This window comes from Lissotriton helveticus, chromosome 9 (genome assembly GCF_964261635.1).
Source record: "Lissotriton helveticus chromosome 9, aLisHel1.1, whole genome shotgun sequence".
Taxonomy (NCBI): Eukaryota; Metazoa; Chordata; class Amphibia; order Caudata; family Salamandridae; genus Lissotriton; species Lissotriton helveticus.
Genome location: NC_136070.1, coordinates 443,511,490 through 443,532,887, shown reverse-complemented (window position 1 = coordinate 443,532,887; position 21,398 = coordinate 443,511,490). Strand labels below are relative to the sequence as shown.

Genomic DNA, 21,398 nt, shown 5'->3' with positions numbered 1-21,398 from the left:
GGCCCTGCACACTGACATCATCCCAGCGGCGACCCACCCCGTTACCTCAACAAGCATTTAATAGAAGTACACCTGCCCTGGTAACCCTGACAGAGCATTTCCTACTGACCATGAAGTATGCACCTCTATATCTTAAGGACTAAAAGTCTGGGACTAAGTGCAGCAGCAAGAATACATGTTTAAGCATCACTTTAAAATGAGAGTACTCATCACATTTGTCGGACATTAGTGTGTTGCAATTACAGACCCTAAGGGCAACACAGATGGATCACAGGATTAAGCATATACAGCCCTGACACCCTAGCAGGAATGTAGAGCAACGTAACCTTATTTGGCTTATGACATCCCCTTACACAGGTACTTCCCCTTACACAGGTACTTCACGTTACACAGGTACTTCATGTGACCTTCGGTCCCTCTGGAAGAAATAACATTACGAAAGGCACTATGGGTGCAATTACTCCTCTTCACCTCCAGGGGATGCCCTTCTCCAAACATCGCCAACCCAGCATTTCACTACTTGAGGCAGTCCCTAAAGCACCCCCAGCTGTATAACAAAAGTTCCAGCCAGGGGAATGCAGATGACTCTTGCTGAGCCCTTGAGGGGTTATTCTTCTTAGTCCCCATGAGACTTCGGGAGAGAAAATCTCTTCGTGCTGGGGGAGACTGTGCTTCTCCAGCAGCCCCCCTGCACCTTGACACACACCTCTTGGTGACCCCATCCTCCTGGGCCACCACATGCAGAAAAACAGCTGTTTTCTCTTGCCGGCCGATCCGGGCCTGCTAAGCATTATGGGGCGAGGCTCTCCTGCCTCGTGAATATTATAACAGTGGCGCTCCCGCTGTGTCGGGGAGAGCCGCGATGTGGCCTCCAGCCGCTGCTTCCCTCGTTGGAGGGTCTGGTCCCACCCAAACCCCCAGGTGAGCGCTGCAGCTCAGGGATCCCACCCCGGCTGCTTATGCCAATTTTCGGGGGCCAGGTTTATGCCTATTTTCGGGGGTTAACTGCCCCTTTGGTCCAGACCTGCTGGACCAAATGGGGCCGTTAACATGCCCGGCAGACCAAGAGAATAGAATAGAAATGTTTGGTTCCCAGTGAATAGTGGTAATATTAGCCCATGAGGCATGTGGTGTTCACTGAGCCCAGTACAAGGGTGGTGGAATAGAAAATCTTCTTCCCCGATGGGGTCCTACCTCTTGGATTCCCTATCTATTGGTGTGGCAAGGAACAGACCAGGATTGACTTTGGATGTGGAGGCCTGGACAACCAGACTATCTAGGGTGGTATGCTGGGTGAGGAAACCTGGCTCCCCAGGAACAGAGCGATGGCAGCAGGCAATCATCTTGTGAACAGGAGCTGCTGTGCAGGGCTTGGTCTATACCTTGAGTAGGACATCAGTGAGGGCTTCATTAAAGGTAAGAGGAGGTTTGGGGGTGAGATACAATTCCCAGATAAAGCACCTCTGTCAAGAAGTTTATCTTCATTGTTACTAAGGACAGCGTAAGGTACAGGACATCAGCTTCCTTACTCATCGGCATGGCGAATGAAGCTCCATTCTCCATAGCCACACTAGTAGGAAAGACTAGGCTAGTGCCTGCAAAGCTGTCTAGACTACCGGAAACCACCAGTTCCTTATACCAGTTATCCATGGGCTCTTCCATGGGGTCAGGATAACAATAAGGATACTCAGATCTGCCCCATTCGTATTGACCACAGGGCCTATCAGTAAAAAGAGGCACTGTCTACAATTCCAAATGTCGTGTTTCAGCAAACACAGATCCACCTCTAAATTGGACTCAATGTTTGCATCGCCGAGGGGCGTCAAAGCCACCAGGAACTGCACCACTGGAACAGACTCTGTTGAAGGTCGTAGTCCCGCGACCGGAGCCAATCCACAAATGCATCCAAAGGACTTGACTGGCGCCAAGGGCTAACCCGCCGATGGGAATGCATTGGGGGCACCAGCCAAATCCTTGGTGCCCAAATGTGCTCCAAAAGAGATGGCCCTGCCAAATATGAGGTCCATGGGCTCATAAAAAATTCTTCAGCTGGCAGGGGGTTGCTTCGACAAGTTCTGAGAGGTGTAGAGCAGACCCTGAATCAGGCTCCGAGGTTGACACATGAGAGCGGAGCCCTGATTTATTGCGCCATTCCCATGTCTCGTCAAAAGACTTGGATTGGTGCCGGGACGTCGAAGAAAGCTTCACTTTCTTTCAATTTTTGTGGGTCTTTCTGACTACTTCGAGTGCAATGATTGCCATTGGGAACAGCTCCACGAGCTAACCTAGGCCTTCCTCGCGTCTGGGACATGGAACATCGAGGAGTCAATTGGCATCTGGCAACCAAGAGCTTCAGGTAGCTCTCCCGAACTGCCTTGAAGTTCATCACTCAACAGTCCCAACACACTTTGGAGTCAACTGCGACTGGGTTGGCGTCTATACTGGCATCGAAGAGTTGATCGACACCCCCTACCGGCACGCAGAGGTACTGTTCAATATATTACAGATCCAGTTTGACACCTGGGGAATGTTCTAAGGTAAGGAATCTGTGACTAGAAGTCTCAACTAGACCTGTAATTTGTTAGTAGGCTTAATCTTTATAGTGAATCACCAGTTCGATGCATTTAACCAGTGTGGCCTGGCCGCCTCAATTACTTCTTATGGTGCATTTGGTGTTAACAGTAACCTACAGTATAAAATAAACAGGCAGGTTGTCAGCCTTTCTTAATCCTAATATGTTTTCAGTGCAACATTTTGTGGATGCCATTTTTTTTTACCTCTTGTTTTTTTTCTCTAGTTCTAAGCCTCAATGGTGAGTCACCCCCACAGTTTTGAAGAGATATTTGAGTATGAGATTATGAATCATTGACCTAGAGAGAGATTGCATAAACCCGAGTGGAAGTTAGGAAATGAGAGGATAATCAATGTTATATCCTTGAAACATGTTTTATTTAATAAGCATGAGTTATAAATGAATTTTATGTAATGAGCCCTATAATTATTTAAGTGATGAGTCAAATAGGAAAGTAGGGGGACATCGAATTGTTGGTTGGATGCTAAAACAATTCTGAGCCTTAAAGAACTATATGTAAACTAAACAAAATACGTTTTGATGATGCACTGTGTACTGTGGAGAAGCGTGGCTCAGTGGTTAGAGGCGGCAGACCCGGAAGCTGAGATCGACCGTGGACCAGGGTTCGATTCCCCTCCTCGGCGGGTCTTGGGCTCAAAAATTCCACGGACTTGACAATTCTTGCTCTGGTGCCTACTCAACTCACGGGGTCACACTCTGCGACTCTGGGCAATAGCTTGCTTAATCTCCACTACGGCCCCTCGCGGCGGGATGCCTGGCTTCACCTTGTGGACACCCTGCCTGGGTTTCTCACAGGGGAATACCAGGACGGGTTCCCTAAGCAAGCGCCGGGACGCTTACGGGCAGCTGTGCGCTTTACAAGTCCAGCACATTTACATTTACTACAAAGAACATACTCTATATCTATTTCACAGTTATTTGCTATACATTGGGATTAGGCTGAAGGTAGGGTAGACCTGGAAATTAATCTAGACACCCGGTTGACATTTTTCATGCATTACAATTGTTTTTTAGTAATTTTTTGTAATGGTGTCTTACAATTTAAGTGGTCCATCGTTTAAACTATTATTAGCGTTATTAAAGCGAAACCTTAGCCTATGCTACTGAAGTTCAATACGGCAAAGAAGAAATGCGTTACTTACCTGTAACTGCAGTTATCCAGTATTAGTGTCTTTCATAGATTCACATGCCTGAATCATTCCCCGTCGTCGAGACGGGAGCCTCCGGTATATAAAAAGTAATGTCCTAGAGACATACATAGAAAAGAATAGGCCCAAAGGTCTCACCTTAGTAGCCTATCCACGTCCTTTTGCAGGAAGGACCAAACAGAGCAGGCCCCAAGGGTCCCACCTTGGTGGCCTATCTGGGTCCTTTTGTAAAAAGGACCAAATAAAGTAAAACAGCCAATCAGCTACTACCTCCTTCTAGAACCTTCCTGCCAGGAGCCCAAGTCTCTCAGATTTTCGTATGGACCAAGCTAGTTAGGCGTAAACTCATTAGAGAGAAAGGTGAGCCCAGCCAGGGGAGGCGGGAGGGTGCATGTGAATCTATGAAAGACACTAATACTGGATAACTGCAGTTACAGGTAAGTAACGCATTTCTTATCCAGTATTTGGGTGTCTTTCATAGATTCACATGCCTGAATCAGAGTAGCGAGCAATACATTATGCACATTCTGTATGAAGATCAGGTATGAACATGTAGATAATACATATCACATGACTATAAAGCACAAAATGCAATGGCATATAAATACAGTAAGAGAATGTGCATACCCGTAAAGGATGGAGGGATGTAGTAGGGCTCACCTCACTGGAATAGATGGCGAAGCACTGCTCGGCCCACTGCTGCATCCTTCATCAGCTCAGTATCCAGGCAGTAGTGCCTTGTGAAGGTGTGCGGGGACTTCCATGTCGCCGCTCTGCAGATGTCCAATATCGGCACTCCAGCGAACAGCGCCGCAGACGTGGACATGGCTCTAGTCGAATGAGCTTTGACTCGTGACAAAAGGTGATCGCAGAAGAGATCCATCTTGAGATGCTCTGCTTTGTCAGGGGCATGCCCAGCATTGGTCTACTAAAGGCAATAAAGAGCTGGGATGACTTTCGAAAGTGTTGTGTCTTATCGATGTAGAATTTAAGACATCTCTTTAGATCTAGAGAATGTAGAGTTCTTTCAGCTGCCGTGGTAGGATTCGGAAAGAACGATCTAAGCACCACTGGTTCATTAAGATGGAAGTCCGAGGGGACTTTTGGAATGAAGGGAGGGTTAGTCCTCAGAATGACTCTGTCCTCTCTGAATTGAAGAAAAGGATCCTGGATGGATAGAGCCTGCAATTCACTGACCCTTCTGGCAGAGGTTAGTGCCAGGAGGAGGGCCGTTTTCCAAGAGAGGAACTTGATCTCTGCCTTATGGATGGGTTCGAAGGGATGCTTCATTAGTTGATGAAGAACCACATTGAGGTGCCACGATGGAGGAATAGGCCGTGGTCGTGGAAAGGACCTGAATAGACCTTTTAGGAATTGTTTGATGAGCCTGTCCGCCCACAAAGATGGGCCTGCAGCCGTCCTTGTGAACCTTGAAATCGCCGCTAGATGCACTTTGATGGATGTATGCGCAAGGCCTGATTGCGCAAGGTGTAACAGGTATGGTAGCAGCTGCTGTGGAGTGGCATGGAAGGGGTGCAAGCCTTGATCCACACACCAGGAACAGAATCGCTTCCATTTGAGTGAGTAGGTTTTGTTAGTGCTGACCGCTCTAGCTTTCGCAAGGACATCTCTGCAATCCTGCGGGATGTTCAGATGGCTGAATTTGCGGTATTCAGGAGCCAGGCTGATAACTTCAGAGAGCTCAGGTTCGGGTGGAGAACCTGCCCGTGAGACATCGTGATCAGGGCCGGAAACTGCTGCAGGCGAAGAGGGGGCCGGGCAGAGAGGCGATGAAGCTCCGTGAACCAGTGCTGCCTCGGCCAGGACGGAGCAATGAGGATCAGAGTGCAGGGTTCCGATTTCATCTTACTGAGAACCCTGGGTATCAGTGGGAATGGCGGAAAGGCGTACGCAAAGGCGTTGCGCCATGCGATGGAAAATGCATTCCTGAGGGTTCCTGAGTGGTGACGCCTGCTTGCGAAGCTTGGGCATTTGGCGTTCTCTCTGGTGGCAAAGAGGTCTATGTTCGGGGTGCCCCACTCCTGGAAGATACGATCCAGCACCTCCATGTCCAGTTCCCATTCGTGGGAAGGAGACTTCTCCCTGCTCAGTGCGTCCGCCAAGACGTTGTCCTTGCCCGGGACGTACTCCGCTTTCAACGCTATTCCATGTTCCAGAAGCCAGTTCCAGATTCTTTGCGATTCTCGAGATAACGAGATGGAACGCGTCCCCCCCTGTTTGTTCAGGTAGTGCATCGTCGTGGTGTTGTCCGTCCTGACGAGCACTGGGGAGTGACGAATGCGTGGAAGAAACGCCTGTAGAGCTAGGAAAACCGCCCGTAACTCCAACAGATTGATATGGAGCTTGGTTTCCTGTGTCGTCCATTTGCCGTTGATCTGGAGTTCCTGGAGGACTGCTCCCCAGCCTTCCAGGGACGCATCCGTAGTTATTACGTGTGGCTCTGCTGGGAGCAGGAACGGCAGACCCTTTGACAGATGGTGGAGAGATGTCCACCATTGCAAATGGTTGATAATGGGTCGAGTGATTCGTATGCGGTCCTCGAAAGAACCTGTGGCTTGAGTCCATTGCTTTGTCAGTGCCTCCTGAAGTGGACACATTTTCAGGCGGCAGTGTGGAATGAGCAGTATGCATGAAGACATCATGCCAAGGAGGGACTTGAACGTGCGGACCGGAAGAGTCTTCCGCGAAGCCACTGCCTTGGCCAAGGAGATGAGTTTGATTTTTCTCTCCTGAGAGGGGAAAGCCTTGACACGGTCCGTGTCCAGAGTCGCTCCAAGGAACGTGATGACCTTGGTGGGTTCCAGAGTTGACTTTGCGGTGTTGAGGGTCAGTCCTAGGCGGTGGAAAATATCCAGACAGGCGCTGGAGGATGAGGCTGCGGCGGCCGCCGTCGGTGCCTTCACCAGCCAGTCGTCCAGGTATGGAAACACCTGGTGGCCTTGTTGACGAAGAAATGCTGCCACTGGTGATAGGCATTTGGTAAAGATCCTCGGGCCGATTTGAGGCCAAATGGAAGGACCCGAAATTGGTAGTGCTGTCCTGCCACCGCAAACCTGAGGAACTTCCTGTGCCCTTTGAGAATAGGTATATGGTAGTAGGCGTCCTGGAGGTCTAAGGACGTCATGTAGTCCCCTTTCTCCAGAAGACCAAGGATTTCTTGCAGAGTCACCATACGAAACGATTGTTTCTTTAGGAACACGTTGAGTGCCTTGAGATCCAGGATTGGTCGCCAATTCTTTCCTTTTTGGTGGATTAGGAAGAAGTGAGAGTAGAAACCCTGATTCTTGTGGGCCCGTGGAACTCTCTCTATCGCTCCCTTCTGCAGCATGGAAGCTATTTCCTGAAGAAGTAATCGTAGGTGCCTGTGTGATCGCTGGCACGGTGGCGTTGTTGGGGGGATAGAGGAGAATTCTAGGGAATGTCCAAATCGAATGAGTTGGAGTACCCACCGATCCGTTGTTATAGTTTGCCAATTGTGATGGAAGTATTTCAGTTTCCCTCCAAGTCTTAAAGAATGTAGTGGGGGAGGGGCTAGCGAGGGAGACAAGTCATTGTCTGTTGCCAGCAGGTCGTTTTTGGCCTCTTCCTCGGTAATTGGACTTGCCGTAGGAAGACTGTCGTCCTTGTTGAGGTTGTCGCTGTTGAATCTGCGGCTTGGACTGTGAATATGTGTACGAAGACCGATTCTGATAGGAACCTTTGTATGCAGGTTGGCCTCTTCCCCGGTTGCCACGAAAGGACTGGGTCCGGAATTGTAAAGTACCCAGAGCCTTGGCAGTAACCGTGTCCTTTTTTATGGTGGTAAGGGCCGCGTCAATCTGTTCCCCAAACAGGTGCTGGCCATCGTAAGGCATATCTAATATCCTGGTTTGCACCTCCTGGCGGAAAGTGGTGGCCTTGAGCCAACCCTGTCGCCTCAGGACTGCAGCCCCTGCCAGTTGCCGGAAACCAGTCATGGCGGCATCAATGGCACAATCGATGAGCTCTGAGGCAGAGGTCTGTCCTTCCAAGAGAAGTGAATGTGCCTCCTCTCTGACATCCTCCGGCAGATTTGAAAGATAGGGTGCAATGTCCGCCCAGAGTTGGCGATTGTAACGGCCCAGTAGGCCTATTGAATTAGCCACTTTGACCGTCATGGCCGAAGTGGTAGTAAAGCGTTTGCCAACGGCATCCAGTTTCCTGCCCTCCTTATCAGGTGGCGTCGGTAGAGGCGAGGCTGGATTTCGCGAGTTCTTCTGCGCCGCTTGAGTCACCACGGAATCTGGTTTGGGGTGACCTGTCAGGCATGCCGGTGCCGTGGAGGTGGCCTTGTATTTCTTATCAAGCCTGGGCACTACCACCTGTATAGAAGCAGGTGCTTGCATGATTTGTTTGCCCTGCTTCCAGATATAGTCAATTATGGGGATTGATCTTGAAGTCTTCCTAGTGGGCTCCTTGAAGTCATAAAGGAAGCATTCAGTTTCCTGAGTTTCCATGGACATATGGAACCTCTTGGCAGCCCGCTCAATGATGTTGTGGAATCCACCGATGTCTGCGGGTGGAGACTCCGAGGTCTGTGGATCCGGAGAGGCTGGAGAATGTGCCACATAATCTTGGTCTGCATCCGGGTCCGACTGGTCGTCATCGACTTCACCTTCCTCCTGTTCCCTCTCCTCTTCGTCAGATGAGGGAGCGTCCTGAATTGGTACCTGTGTCTTTTCAATGACCAGGGGAGTTGGTCAATGGCGAGATGTAGGAGCTGGCGCCTGTGCTGCTGGAAGTGCTGGCGCAGAGTGTTTCTCCGGGAACCTTTACTTATAATCCTGGATGAGGAATTGTAGGTCCGAGACGATGGATGCGGGGAGACACACCATAGGAGTAACCTGTGTCTGGGATGGAGGTTAGACCTGTTGTAGAAGGTCTTCCTCCTCTTCCGGCTCCTCGTCTGTGGTTTGGCATTTCAGGACTAGGTCCGATGGACTAGTAGCCTGCGTAAAGGAGTCCTCGTCCGACTCCTGACCTTGTAGTAGACAGGCCGGAGGAAGTTGTTGTATCCTACCGGGCGAGGTCTGCTGCGGCGTAATAGGTCGTTTAGTAATTTTCACTGTGACATGGCTCACTTGCGGTGGAAAGGCATTTATGGCGTGGGATAGGAGTGCAGACTCCTTCCAGGTTCCTGTCGACGCTGGAAGCGACGGTGTCGTGGTAGGTATTTTCGTCGACGGTAATTTAGTCGTCGTCGACGGTGGCTGCGACGACGGTGTCTTCTTCGACGTCATTTTCGTCGACGGTAAAGTCCCCACTGTCGACGGTGTACTCGTCGTCGACGGCTTTCCCACCGTCGACGGGATGATCCTCGTCGACGAGGTAGACTTCGTCGACGGCGTTTTTCTCGTCGACGGTGTCGTCGTCGTCGGATTCTTCGACGAGGGTCTCGTCGTCGACGACGATATCTTCGTCGTCGATGGAGTGACCGGGATGGTCGACGGCGTAGGTCTACTCGCCGACGATGAAGGCGTCGTCCTCGTCGTCGAGGAGGAAGCCGATGAGGCCGTCGTCGTCGACACTGTCGTCGTCGACGTTGAGACGGTTTTCTGTGCTGAATGCACCATCGACGCTGTCGTCGTCGTCGCCGAGACTAGTGGCTGCTTCCCGGGGACAGGCAGGTCCTTGCCAGACACTGATGGCTTGCCCTCTGAGGACTTTTTAGAAGTCTTCATAGGAGGGGTGTCTGTGGGGCTAGGGGAAGAAACCCTTGGCCTCTTCAAGGAAAAATGTGACACTCCAGACACACTCTCACCTTCGGACACCAAGTCATCAGTCTTGGTCTTGAGCCTGTTGAGCCACAACAGAAGTCGACCTTCTCGGTCCTTGAGGGTCTTGTTGGAGAAGGTCCGACATATTTTGCAGTCCTTTGCCTGGTGGTGAGGGTAGAGGCAATATAAACATGTCTCATGTTTATCCTCAATGTGAAGTCTTTTCTTGCTGCAGGAGGAACAAGCCCGGAAAAGACCCTTCTTCTGACTATCAGACATAACTGTAGAGAATAATTAAAGTGGTTTTTGAAGAAAAAAGAGAAATTCCTGAGGAGAACTCAGGTGGAGACTCTCTAGCACAACGTGCGGTAGAAAATCTGAGAGACTTGGGCTCCTGGCAGGAAGGTTCTAGAAGGAGGTAGTAGCTGATTGGCTGTTTTACTTTATTTGGTCCTTTTTACAAAAGGACCCAGATAGGCCACCAAGGTGGGACCCTTGGGGCCTGCTCTGTTTGCTCCTTCCTGCAAAAGGACGTGGATAGGCTACTAAGGTGAGACCTTTGGGCCTATTCTTTTCTATGTATGTCTCTAGGACATTACTTTTTATATACCGGAGGCTCCCGTCTCGACGACGGGGAATGATTCAGGCATGTGAATCTATGAAAGACACCCAAATACTGGATAAGCAGCAATCCTTGAGAGGATGCAAATAAAGACATTCAAAACAGTTTTTGGTCTACCACGAAATTCTTTCCCACTACAGATCCGCCTAGAATTTGGACTACTGCAGCAACACCTAGCAAGAATGTACGCAACAATTAAACTATGGTATAAAATCTTGTCAAACAGTCAGAACCCGCTTGATAGTGCCATCTGGAAAGCTCCGGAGAATGATCCACGATCATCCTTTAACAAGTACCTGCAGCGATCAATAAAGTCAATGAAGGTGATAGATCTTTGGCAACTGAACTTACCGTACAAAACATTTCGACAAACACAAATAAAGTAGAAAAAAGGCACTCGCTAATGGAAGATAAAACTATATTCAGTTCAGCTCTCTCACGCGTGGATTGTACTGCAATCGTATTTGATTTTACAACCTGCAGCATATCTGAGCATAACGTACTCCGTACACTTAAAAAGGAAACTGCTAGCAATACGCCTTGGGTCACTACCGACTAATGCTGATCAACCAAACTGGAAATATAATGGCCCATGGTCTTGCACTCTGTGTGGTGCACCAAACCAGGACTTTGTTCATTTAATCGCATATGTCCCGTGTTTAAATCAAATCTGCTTCTATTGCTAAAAATAACTTTTGACACTAGGGGCATTCGCACCTGCAGATCTGCCATACTTAAGTGTCTTGATCCAAATGACCCGCAACTTTACTGCAATCTGGTAAAATTCTTACTTTTATAAGAGAAATTAATCTGAACTAGTATCCCAACAAGCACAACTGCACTTTATCAAAAAAGAGGAAAAGCCCTTGACACACTTGTTTAAATATTGTCTCGTCTGCCTGCAAACGTATCATTGCTGACCATTATTTTAAATATGCATATTATATTGGTGACAATATTGTCCTGACATGACTCTCTCAACTGTAAACATACTACTGGTAACCAAGAATTTTAACATGTGTATTATTCTTTTTATAACACGTCTGGTTTTATCGAAATATTGCTATGGTTTAAATTAAATTTAACAATAGAGAAAGATTCATTCATTAATTTAGTGTCTTGCAGAATTTCATTTCTTTTTACATATTTTAAAGGGACAAATTAATTTGTGAGATTAGTTTATAACAGTAAAATAGGAAAAACCTATATGTATATGTTTGCAGAATATGACAGGTACATATTGGGTAATATACAGTGCAAGGGTCAATGAGGCCGAATACTAGGATAAGGAAACAAAGTAGCAATTATTCACGGAGGGGAAATATATTGTCTGGTTTTAAGAATCTTGTCCCCTTTGTTGTGGGAGGGGTTGCTCTCCTGTTGATGCAGATCTCTCGCCATATTGCATTCCTGCGGACCTGCATTGAATACAAGGCCTGGAATACAAGGCCTGGAGCTTTAAGACTTGGACCATCTCTCTTCGCCCTTTTTTTAAAAAAACAAAATGGTTAATTCAGGTGCTGAAGCAGGTCAGGACCTCACTGAATCTCTATGGAGCAATAAGAAAGGATTTTAAAAGTAAGTGTCAAAGATGTGTATGCCCACTGTGTGCACATTTATGCAATTTTTTTTCTCACTTTGACAAGCTAACAGTGGTGCAATGGAACACAAAAAAAGATATTGGGCTGAAAAAAGAATGTGACCACATAAGCCTGCATCTCAACATATACAATGAAGTAGTTTTTCACATGGCTTATTTCAATTGAAATGGCAATGTGTGAAATCCACAACAGGTTAACTGCGGTGAACAAAATAGTCACATCAATGTCGTTAAACAACGGCAAAAAAGCCTTAAATCAAAATCATTACCTGCAGAATCCAGACTGGGGAAGTTGTTCGGAAGGTTTTGTAAGTGGGGCATGCTGGAATGAGTGCATGACAGAGTAATAGAGCAAGGGGGAGGAGAAAAGGACCCTTTATGTTCACAAGGCTGCCAGGAAGAAATCATGTAATCAATCTGGTTCTCACCACATTCACCAGTACTTCTCAGCACAAAGGTTTATCTACCGGGAGCTCCTGCTACTCCAAAGTAGGCAGTTTGAGAGGAAGAACCAGCACCAAAGTCGAAAGCAGCAATCTGTATGATCAGCAAGATACACTTCAACTTTTTTTAATTTTTAACAAGGGTGGTTAATGTGCAGTCCTGTTCAGCAATTAGTAGCTTAATGAAGGGGTGAACAATTTTGAGCATTCTACATGCAGTGACGGTTGAATATAAGAAAGGTGTCCTAAAAATTGAAATGTTTGATTATGGAGCTACAATTAATTAATTGTATTTATGAGCTGAGGCCACTGCTAAGCCGCTTCACAGCACCAGATATTTTAAACATTAAAGGAGATCAGTTAAAACAAAACCGGTGTAATCTCTGATGACTCATTTTCAAATGTCAGTTGGAGAATACATCACGACTTGACAAAAAGAGTAGCTAAGCCAGCCACCGCTTGCATGAAAATATAACACAGACACACACACAAATGAATCTGGAATTGCAGAACCAAGGATCAATCAATAACCAAGGATCAATCAGCAAAGGTCCTGAAATATGCTGGTAAACAGGAAAATGAGGGTCTGTTTCAGAAATAACAGATAAATCATAACATGCACCCAATTATCAACTATTGCAATTAATCGTTTTCATGATTTTGGAACGTTCTTTAACCAAATCTTTACTGAAATGTGCTTTAGTTGGTATTTGCCATGCTTATGTTGACATGACTAGGCCAGTCAGTTTGCACTGATATTCATTTTGCAGCAACAGATTAAACAAATGCAGCTTTTAAAATTACATGAATGAGCTTCAAATGTGCAAATTTCTCTTTGCTGTTTTTCCTTTGCAGAAAAGAAGTAAAACAGAATTCATTTCCTGTTGTTTAATTTGCCGAGCTGAAATGTATTAATTTGTGTTCCTGTAGTTGCAACATATTCAAGGGCCTTTGTATGGGTCAGCTCTAAGCAGTTGTATTGTTTTTACTTGTTGGATAAATGTCACATTCTTTTCTCATTTATGTACGCATGATTAAACATATACATGAAAATCGGTGTTCATAACTGTTTCTTATTTTTATGTATCACATGTTCTTGTTTTACTATTGGTTTGTGTGCAAGCCACTTTATTAGTACAGCCCTATGATGTCAGATGTCACCATTTATTTATTTGAAGAGTTTTATATAGCGCTGGTTAGACCAGGTGGTATCAGAGCGCTTTACATGAGGATCAACAGTATTGCAAGTTACAAAAAAAATTACATTAAGTTACACAGTGTTATAAAGTAAAAACACGGGTTACTAGAGAATGGCAAAATAAAGACAAATAAGGAAACAACGTTACACAGTAGTATGACATTACTAGAGCATGGAGAGCAGCGAAAAAACATCCTAAGGGGCAAAGAAGGTAAGGGCAAAAGTAAGAAGGGGAAAGGAAAGCAGATCAGGACAGGAAAGTGAGAGATAAACAAACCGATGTTGGGACCCGAAATTGACAGTAGTAGGTGAGTGGAGTGTAAGAGAGGGCGGGGGTGAGAGGAAAAGGCCAGTCATGCTACAAGTGTGCTTTTCAATGTCTGAAACTTATAAAATGTGACCTTTTTGGGAGATGTGCCAGAATTACCTCGCCTTTTGAACTGTGCAGCCTCTACGCTAGTCTGCCTAATGATTTATACTTACACTTTTCTTGCTTTATAAACCAAGCAGATTTCAAGTTAGTGTAATAATTTGATTTGTACTTTCTTTGACTTTTGACCTGAGCAGATTTATGCTAGTCCTTTTGCTGATATATGTTTTGGTTCTCGCGATTTGCTTGCTTTGGAGGTTGATATTATGTTGTTACTCCTCACAATTTCTATTATTTAATGCACTATTGATGCTGATTTGAATCGGACTGCCTACTTTTTGCCATCAGCAGTGATTATTACATTTTAATAATCCTTTATGGTTTGTCTTTCAATTTTGTTCTATGATTGTTTTCTTTAATGGCAACGGGCCTCCATCTATTGAGACTTGCATGTCCCCAAGATTGCGCCCTTTTAATTTACAAGTTAAAACCACCAACAATGTTGTCAAAGTCAACAATTCATAAAAGCATCATGCTGAAATCTTAGTGTTAGGGCCTCTCTGATAAGGTGGGTCCATCTAAGCAGTGTAAAATATACATCAGATGAGATAGGCAAACTCGCACCAAGATATATACTTCCTGGTCAAAAAATATTATTATTTACTCGGGAATAGTGTTACCCATGTTATGGAAAGTGATGAGAAAAATATTTTTGAGGAGTGTATATTAGGCATTTCAAGTGATCCAATCGTAGGTCTCTAGAGATGTCAAGATCTTTGGACACAACATCTTTGAAAGACCATGTCTGTCAAAAAGCAGTAAAAGTAGAAATAATATAAAAATTGGTCGAGTAATGCTACTGATACGGTCCACGGTTATCCCTCTACTTACCATTATCCATCAAGTACAGAAGACCCTCAAAGCTGGTGCATTTGTCCTACCAATATAGGTGTACCCCTTCAAACAGAGTCCGTTTAAAATGTTAAATAGCAAATAAAACATCCGTTTACTTTTTTGTTCTATTGGTTGATTTAGGTTTCTCTTAACTACAAACTGAGCAAATAAAGTCACACGTTCAATAAATTCAGCTTGAAAAATTCCAGCAATAAAATACATTTCTCACAGTCTAAAAACTCTGAAAAGAAAGACCATTTACCTGGTAAAAACACCAAAACACTGTTTGGTTCAGCATACGCACGGCTTTTCTTGTCCTCACTAACAAACAAAAATAAAGTGAGAATACTGCATAAACAAAAAACAACTATTTATTAAAGTTTATTGATCAATTTCGAGAAAAAAAAAACTCAAACACATGCATGTGACCCTTGCCTTAATTACCTGGAGAGGACAGTGCTTAATTTAGAAGAAAAAAAAGATAAGTGCCAGGGCTCTCGTCAGGAGGTCACTGTAGTTTGCACCACACATTGCCCCTGCTATGCTGCCAATGATAAGACCAACATGACTCCTACCCATCACACCTACAAGTGTGACAATTCAGACTAGACTATCTATTGTTGTTTTTCGTCTCTAAGTTAGCCAGACCGCACCACCTTGTGGCAGACTGTCACAAGCACCGGTGTTGACAATTAAGTGCTAGTGCCAAGCACCGGTAACCATTGGCTCAAATTAAGCACTGGGATAGGATGTACTAAAAGAGAATTACATCTGGTTTCATTAGTATTATATAATAAGTCATGATATTTATATATTTCCTTAATCAGCATCTACGATTATTTTTGGGATACAAAGCAGTGTAACATCTCCACCACTATCTAAAGACCAAGAACATATTATCTTTATTTTAATCCTGCTGGCTAGAAGAGAGATCTGCATAAACTGGGTTAAGGTTGCACCACCAAAGCATACAGACTGGTTAAACTCTATATTAAGAGTGTATAATCTAGAGAAGCAAAGGAAAAACACTAAGAAAAATTAATTTTGGAAACTGTGGGAGCGGTACAATCTGAGGAATACTAGGGGGTCCAATGATTAAGGCAAAACAAACAACGATTTTAAGTTAATTCTTGAACCGAGTAGTCACAATGACTAGCTCAACCCCCACCGAAAATCATGTCCCTCTTGGTTTGGACAAAAGAATGCCCCAAAAGGATAAGGTTAAACAGTTTTCCATTCAGGGTAAAGCTGGGCCCCTCACTCTAGAGCTCTGAATGGATATTGGGGCTTTTGACTACTCCTTACCCTAAGGGTATTTGCTTAATGGGGACTAAAAAAAAACAAAAACTAAAAAAAATCGGCATCTACTTGTCGTACTTGGCAGTGTATTTTGTACATTTGAACAAAGGAGGGACTAGAAAAGGACAATATTTAGCGGGGTCCAGTGTACAAGTCCACAAACTAGTAACACAAAGAGGGTACAAAGTTCCCCGGGAAGAGTGATGAAGTAGAAGTGTGTGTGCTAGACAGAGGGGGGAATCCCCTTGTTGGAACTAAAACCCTCACACAGCCAGCAAGCTAGGTGTCATGCTTCATCATATGGGTTCTGCTCCTCGTCAGACTGGCGCTGCAATGTCTGACGGGCTCCCGAAACCGGGGCTCTTTATCGGAGATCTTTTGTTCCGGCCATATGGTGCATGCGTGTGAGAGGGCGGGGAAGTGTGGTTGTGGCGTGAAAAGGTGAAGTTAAAAAAGGTGGGTCAGTCCACAAACTAATTTATTCTCGTGGTAGACTCCCTCCACGGACAGCGTCTGATCAAGGCGCAGAGCAGCTGCTCTGCGCCTTGATCAGACGCTATCCGTGGGGTAGGTGCATTGGCCAGGACCGTACGCCGCCGAAGGTACCATACCTTTTACAGCCGGTCCCACGGGAGCAGACTGCGAGGTACCTCAGGGAATCTTCTGGGGTCGCAATACTTCAGCAGGACCAATCGGCCTGCGCTCCGGTATTACCGACCATAGAAGGTTGTATACCATATTGCAAGTTTTAATTATTATTATTTTTTCACTGTGTGGTACTATTTACTGAGGTCCTGAGGAATTGCCATTACGGCAAGAAACATGTCGACCTAACTAGAGGGTAGTAGTTAACATGCTTGGATAGTTCCAGGGCATTCACCTCCCCTCCCACCTTTTAACCAAGGGAGTCTACCATGAGAATAAATTAGTTTGTGGACTGACCCACCTTTTTTAACTTCACCTTTTCACGCCACGACCACACTTCCCCGCCCTCTCACACGCATGCACCATATGGCCGGAACAAAAGATCTCCGATAAAGAGCCCCGGTTTCGGGAGCCCGTCAGACATTGCAGCGCCAGTCTGACGAGGAGCAGAACCCATATGATGAAGCATGACACCTAGCTTGCTGGGTGTGTGAGGGTTTTAGTTCCAACAAGGGGATTCCCCCCTCTTTCTAGCACACACACTTCTACTTCATCACTCTTCCCGGGGAATTTTGTACCCTCTTTGTGTTACTAGTGTATTTTGTACACCCAAAAAATATAAAATAATGCTGGTCCAGCCTAGAAACAAGGAAGGGTAATCTATAGATTAGGTTTGCTTATAGAGCACTACAGTCTGATTTGAAATAATCACTGCTAACCACGGATGCAGAATAATGTACACATTTAAGGAGTCAACGGATGCCTTGACTATCAATACAAATCCCAAGTCCAACAATGTCTTCATGCCTCAAAAGATTTTAAGGCACTTATCAATGCCGAGTTAATTCAGAGTAGGGGCTCATTGTATACTCTTACACAAGACACTGTAAAGTAATCCAGATTAAAAGTGTGTACATCAAACACCTGCATTTTTTCTTTTGTGCTAGTACCTGAAATCATTGCCTGAGGCTCACGAAATGCTGGATTTCTTTTCGGTAACAAGTAAGCAAATCATTAAGTTAACTCCTAAAACCCCATAAGTTGTGCTTCTGTTTAGGAAAAATGCCGGTCACCTTACAAAAAACATTTTGAAAAGCTCTTAGCCTTTTTTCAAACCTTGCCTTCGTCAATTAAATCTTTAGCTGGACCATTACAGCTGAGAATCAAAGCCTCTGTCCTTCTGGTCCTGTCCATTTCAGCTGTTCCTCTTTTCACCTGCCTTTTTCTTCCCTGTATCTTATGCCTCACTTCTTTCTCATCTTCCTTCTTCCTTTGTATTCTCTCTGCCTCCCCTCCAGCTATGCTCTTCCTCCTCTCTCTCCTTTATTTGCTCATATAAAGGTCCCCTTCGTCGTTCCTTTCCTCATCCACTCCAATTTCCCATATCGTCCCGTTTGTTATCAGTCATCTTGCAGTGTCAACTAGCTTGACATCCTTTTAAGGCCTCATCCCTCTTTCAGTGGCGGTATAATGGATGCTGAATGATCCTGCGTTCTTACTTCTGTACACTGCCAGCACGGTAAGGGCAGGAGGACTAAAAGCAGAGTAGGGAATCCCCAAAGCCAGAAGCTAAGGTAGAACATGTTTAGACTTCTGTAGGACCACTCAGATGCCTGTTACAGGCATATTGTTATGGCAATCAACAAAGAGTAAAGCATCTGCTGCATCAATTAAGTATATTAAATCAGTCATACCTCAATAATCATAAAACCATGAATTTAGTCATAGCAATTTACCTTTGAGTCAATTAAAGACTAAAGCTTTACAATAGTAGCTCTTTTTAGGCATCACACGAATATAATCCAAAGTAAAATTAAAAAGTGTAATGTGGGGGAATTTCAACTCCACCAATGACCCCCACTGTATAAAGGCACTTGTCCAAAACTCTGGAGCACAATCATACAAATAGGGCATAGTGCAGCCACACTTAGATGCTGTGTAAAATGTATACAGACTGATAGGAGTCTAGTATGCAAAGTGTAGAAGTAGAACATGGAGCAGTGTATGCCTATAACAAGTTAAGTCAGTTAACTTTGCTGGGAACAATTATCACGGATCCTCTTTTTTCAGTGATTTATAAATATGTTTTGAACTAGAATTGAGGGCTTCCTCTTACTAAGTGTATCTAGTTGTCTAATGTTATCTGTAATAGTTTTGGACAAGGGGGACATTCAGCTAGAGGGGCAGTTAATGTTACGATATAACTACTTTCTTGCAGGTTTAATTCAATAATATAAACACCATGTACAATGTAGGATCGTGTTGTTTTATGTGTGATAAAAATACCACAACTGAAGTTGTCCACCAACATTTAAAGATTTAGCACATACCTCCCGATCTTCTCCTGAAACAGAGCACACACTCTAAATTGTTCCTCTACAATGTTAAGGTGGATGTCCCCTCAAATGACTGGAAAGTTGGCTTTCAGAGCGAGGTGTTTCTTTTGCTAGTTTAGGAAAAGTCTCAGGCAGTGAAGCAAGCAATGGTACATGTCAAGTGGTCTGAAACAAATTGGGAAACATACCTTCACCACCCAGTCATCCAAATATGGAAATCAGTGAACTCCTGACCTTCACAGAGTGGGTCATTACTACTAGCTCTTTGTTGAAAGCTTGGGAGAGCAGACGCAAGGCCAAACGTCAGCACTGCAAATGAATAATGCTGGGACCCGACAGTGACTAAAGAACGAAACGATTGCCAATACTGAACTACACTCACCAAATACTTCTAACTAGACCTTATGAATGAAACATAATGATCCACTTTTAAATTGCACCATTAAATGGCTTCTTTCACTTATTTACTCTCAAATGATTTTCCAACAAACAGATTTTTTGTACATATATATATTCATAAAATACAAATAAACACAATATGTACATTAGATACAATACATTTACAACAGACACCTATACCCACTCAATGTATACCATCAAACGTACCCCTCACAGATTTGGCCAAAGACTTGTTTCACACACTCTCACACCATACAACCACACTCCCAGTGCGGGTCAGGCTCGCTGTTGCGTAACCCATAACCTGGACCACAATATTCCTACTCCCAATGTCAGACGGAATATACTAAATATAATACATTCCAAATAACATGTAGATATCATTTTCCATATTTACAACAAAACAGTAAATCTTTAGCTATACACAATTTGAATGAAATTATATTTGACATGGGAAGAAAAGCAAGGTCGACGCGTTTTGAACGAGGTTGATTTGGGGGATCTCCTCAGGACCACAAGACTCTTAAATCTTCAGGGAACCAAACCCCTCATTGATATAATTATTCCTGTGCCAGCAATCTGACAATGCAGGCAGCAGTCTCCTGTTGGCAGCTCAGTGTCCGTTGGTGTCACGGCTGCCGCAATAGTAAGCAGCACACTGGTTGTGTCCGTATAGGTACTCTACCTCTTCAGATAGAAAACGGGCGTATTCCTTAGTTAATCCGCTCGACTCACGCAGTGTGCTGCTTACTATTGCGGCAGTCCTGACACCAACGGACACTGAGCTGCCAACAGGAGACTGCTGCCTGCAGTGTCGGATTGCTGGCACAGGAATAATTATATTAAAGAGGGGTTAATAGAATAGGGTTTTCAAATTACCTTGGAGACTGATGGTAGCAAGTATCGCCAATTTCCACATAACTCGGGGAATATCAATCCAAGGAGGCACATGGCACCACATAAGATACTCAAGAAATTTTGGCATGTGATCAGAAGAGACTGTAGAGAGTGAGGTTGAAGGGGGGTGCCTAAGACATGGAGGATAACAATGTCTCTCCTGAAGGTAACAATCACACAGTGCCATTAGCTGGTACACTCCACCCCTATTGACCATCTGCCCCTGAGACTCATCCAAACTTTGCAAATGTACTATTGGCACAAATTAGCACAACTAACAATGTCACATTTAAAACAGCAAACTGCTGCTATTGAAATCAGGCACTGGCCACAGAATATAGTACAGAAATTGTCTTTAAATGCTTAACCACGACATAGACTGTGCTTGATGAAGCTCGATAAAGTGCTCCCCTCTCAGGCAGTTGGTGTCATAGGGAACTGTTTGAACTTAGAACCAGAGCGCAATAGAGAAGGAAAGACCTCTGAAAATCAGAGGAAAAACATGGCAAAAGCTTTGTTCATTGGCACAGAGGAAAGCCAGGAACAAACACTGCTGAGTCGAGGGCCTGGAATTTTAGGTGAGTCACAACATACTGCGTTATGTTCCTCATCTCATGTTGTCGCCCTGGGATGCAAGAGTGAACGGAAATGAGACACTGGGGGGGTGGGGCGATCTAATGGACTGAGATCATTAGAGTTGAAGGGCAAATTTAGGAAGAAATGAAGGAGACTCCTCACCCGTCCAATATTAGACATTTATACTGCTAAATTTGTATTCTTATTGCTTGCCTAATGTATAGTTCTCTTTACATTGTGTGCTTTACTTTTGTTTTCTGGTGTTAGACAGTGGTCTTGCATACTATTTCGCATCAGGATGTTGCGTCACTTAGGGAACTATAAAGCCTCGGTCTCATGTTGGTCGGCCTTACATTTTGATGGGCATGTTGTTCTTTGCTTACCTTTTCCTCATTTTTGAGGTGTCCCTCTAGCCACACCAGAGAGAGGACCTATTTGACTTATCTATTTAACATTTCGAATTCCTGTGTTGTTAAATTATATTGTTTTTTAACGGATCAGATACATATAAGAAATGTCTGATCTGTATTTAGCAGAGGACAGCCAGATCTACTATTTACAGCTTATTCAAAGAAAATGTAAAACAAATAATGGTCAGGTGGTATTTGATGCCAGATCTACT

The 21,398-nt window shown here is 44.7% G+C and overlaps 1 protein-coding gene across 2 annotated transcripts in view; it reads right to left on the bottom strand.

Moving 5' to 3' along the window:
* Positions 1-21,398, bottom strand: part of TDRD9 (tudor domain containing 9) — a 2,642,469-nt gene that overhangs the window by 1,801,797 nt on the left and 819,274 nt on the right. For both annotated transcript variants that reach the window (XM_078660267.1, XM_078660268.1), the window contains one exon: positions 14,887-14,945. In XM_078660267.1, coding sequence (XP_078516393.1) covers positions 14,887-14,945 — 59 coding nt within the window. The remainder of the gene's footprint in view (positions 1-14,886; positions 14,946-21,398) is intronic.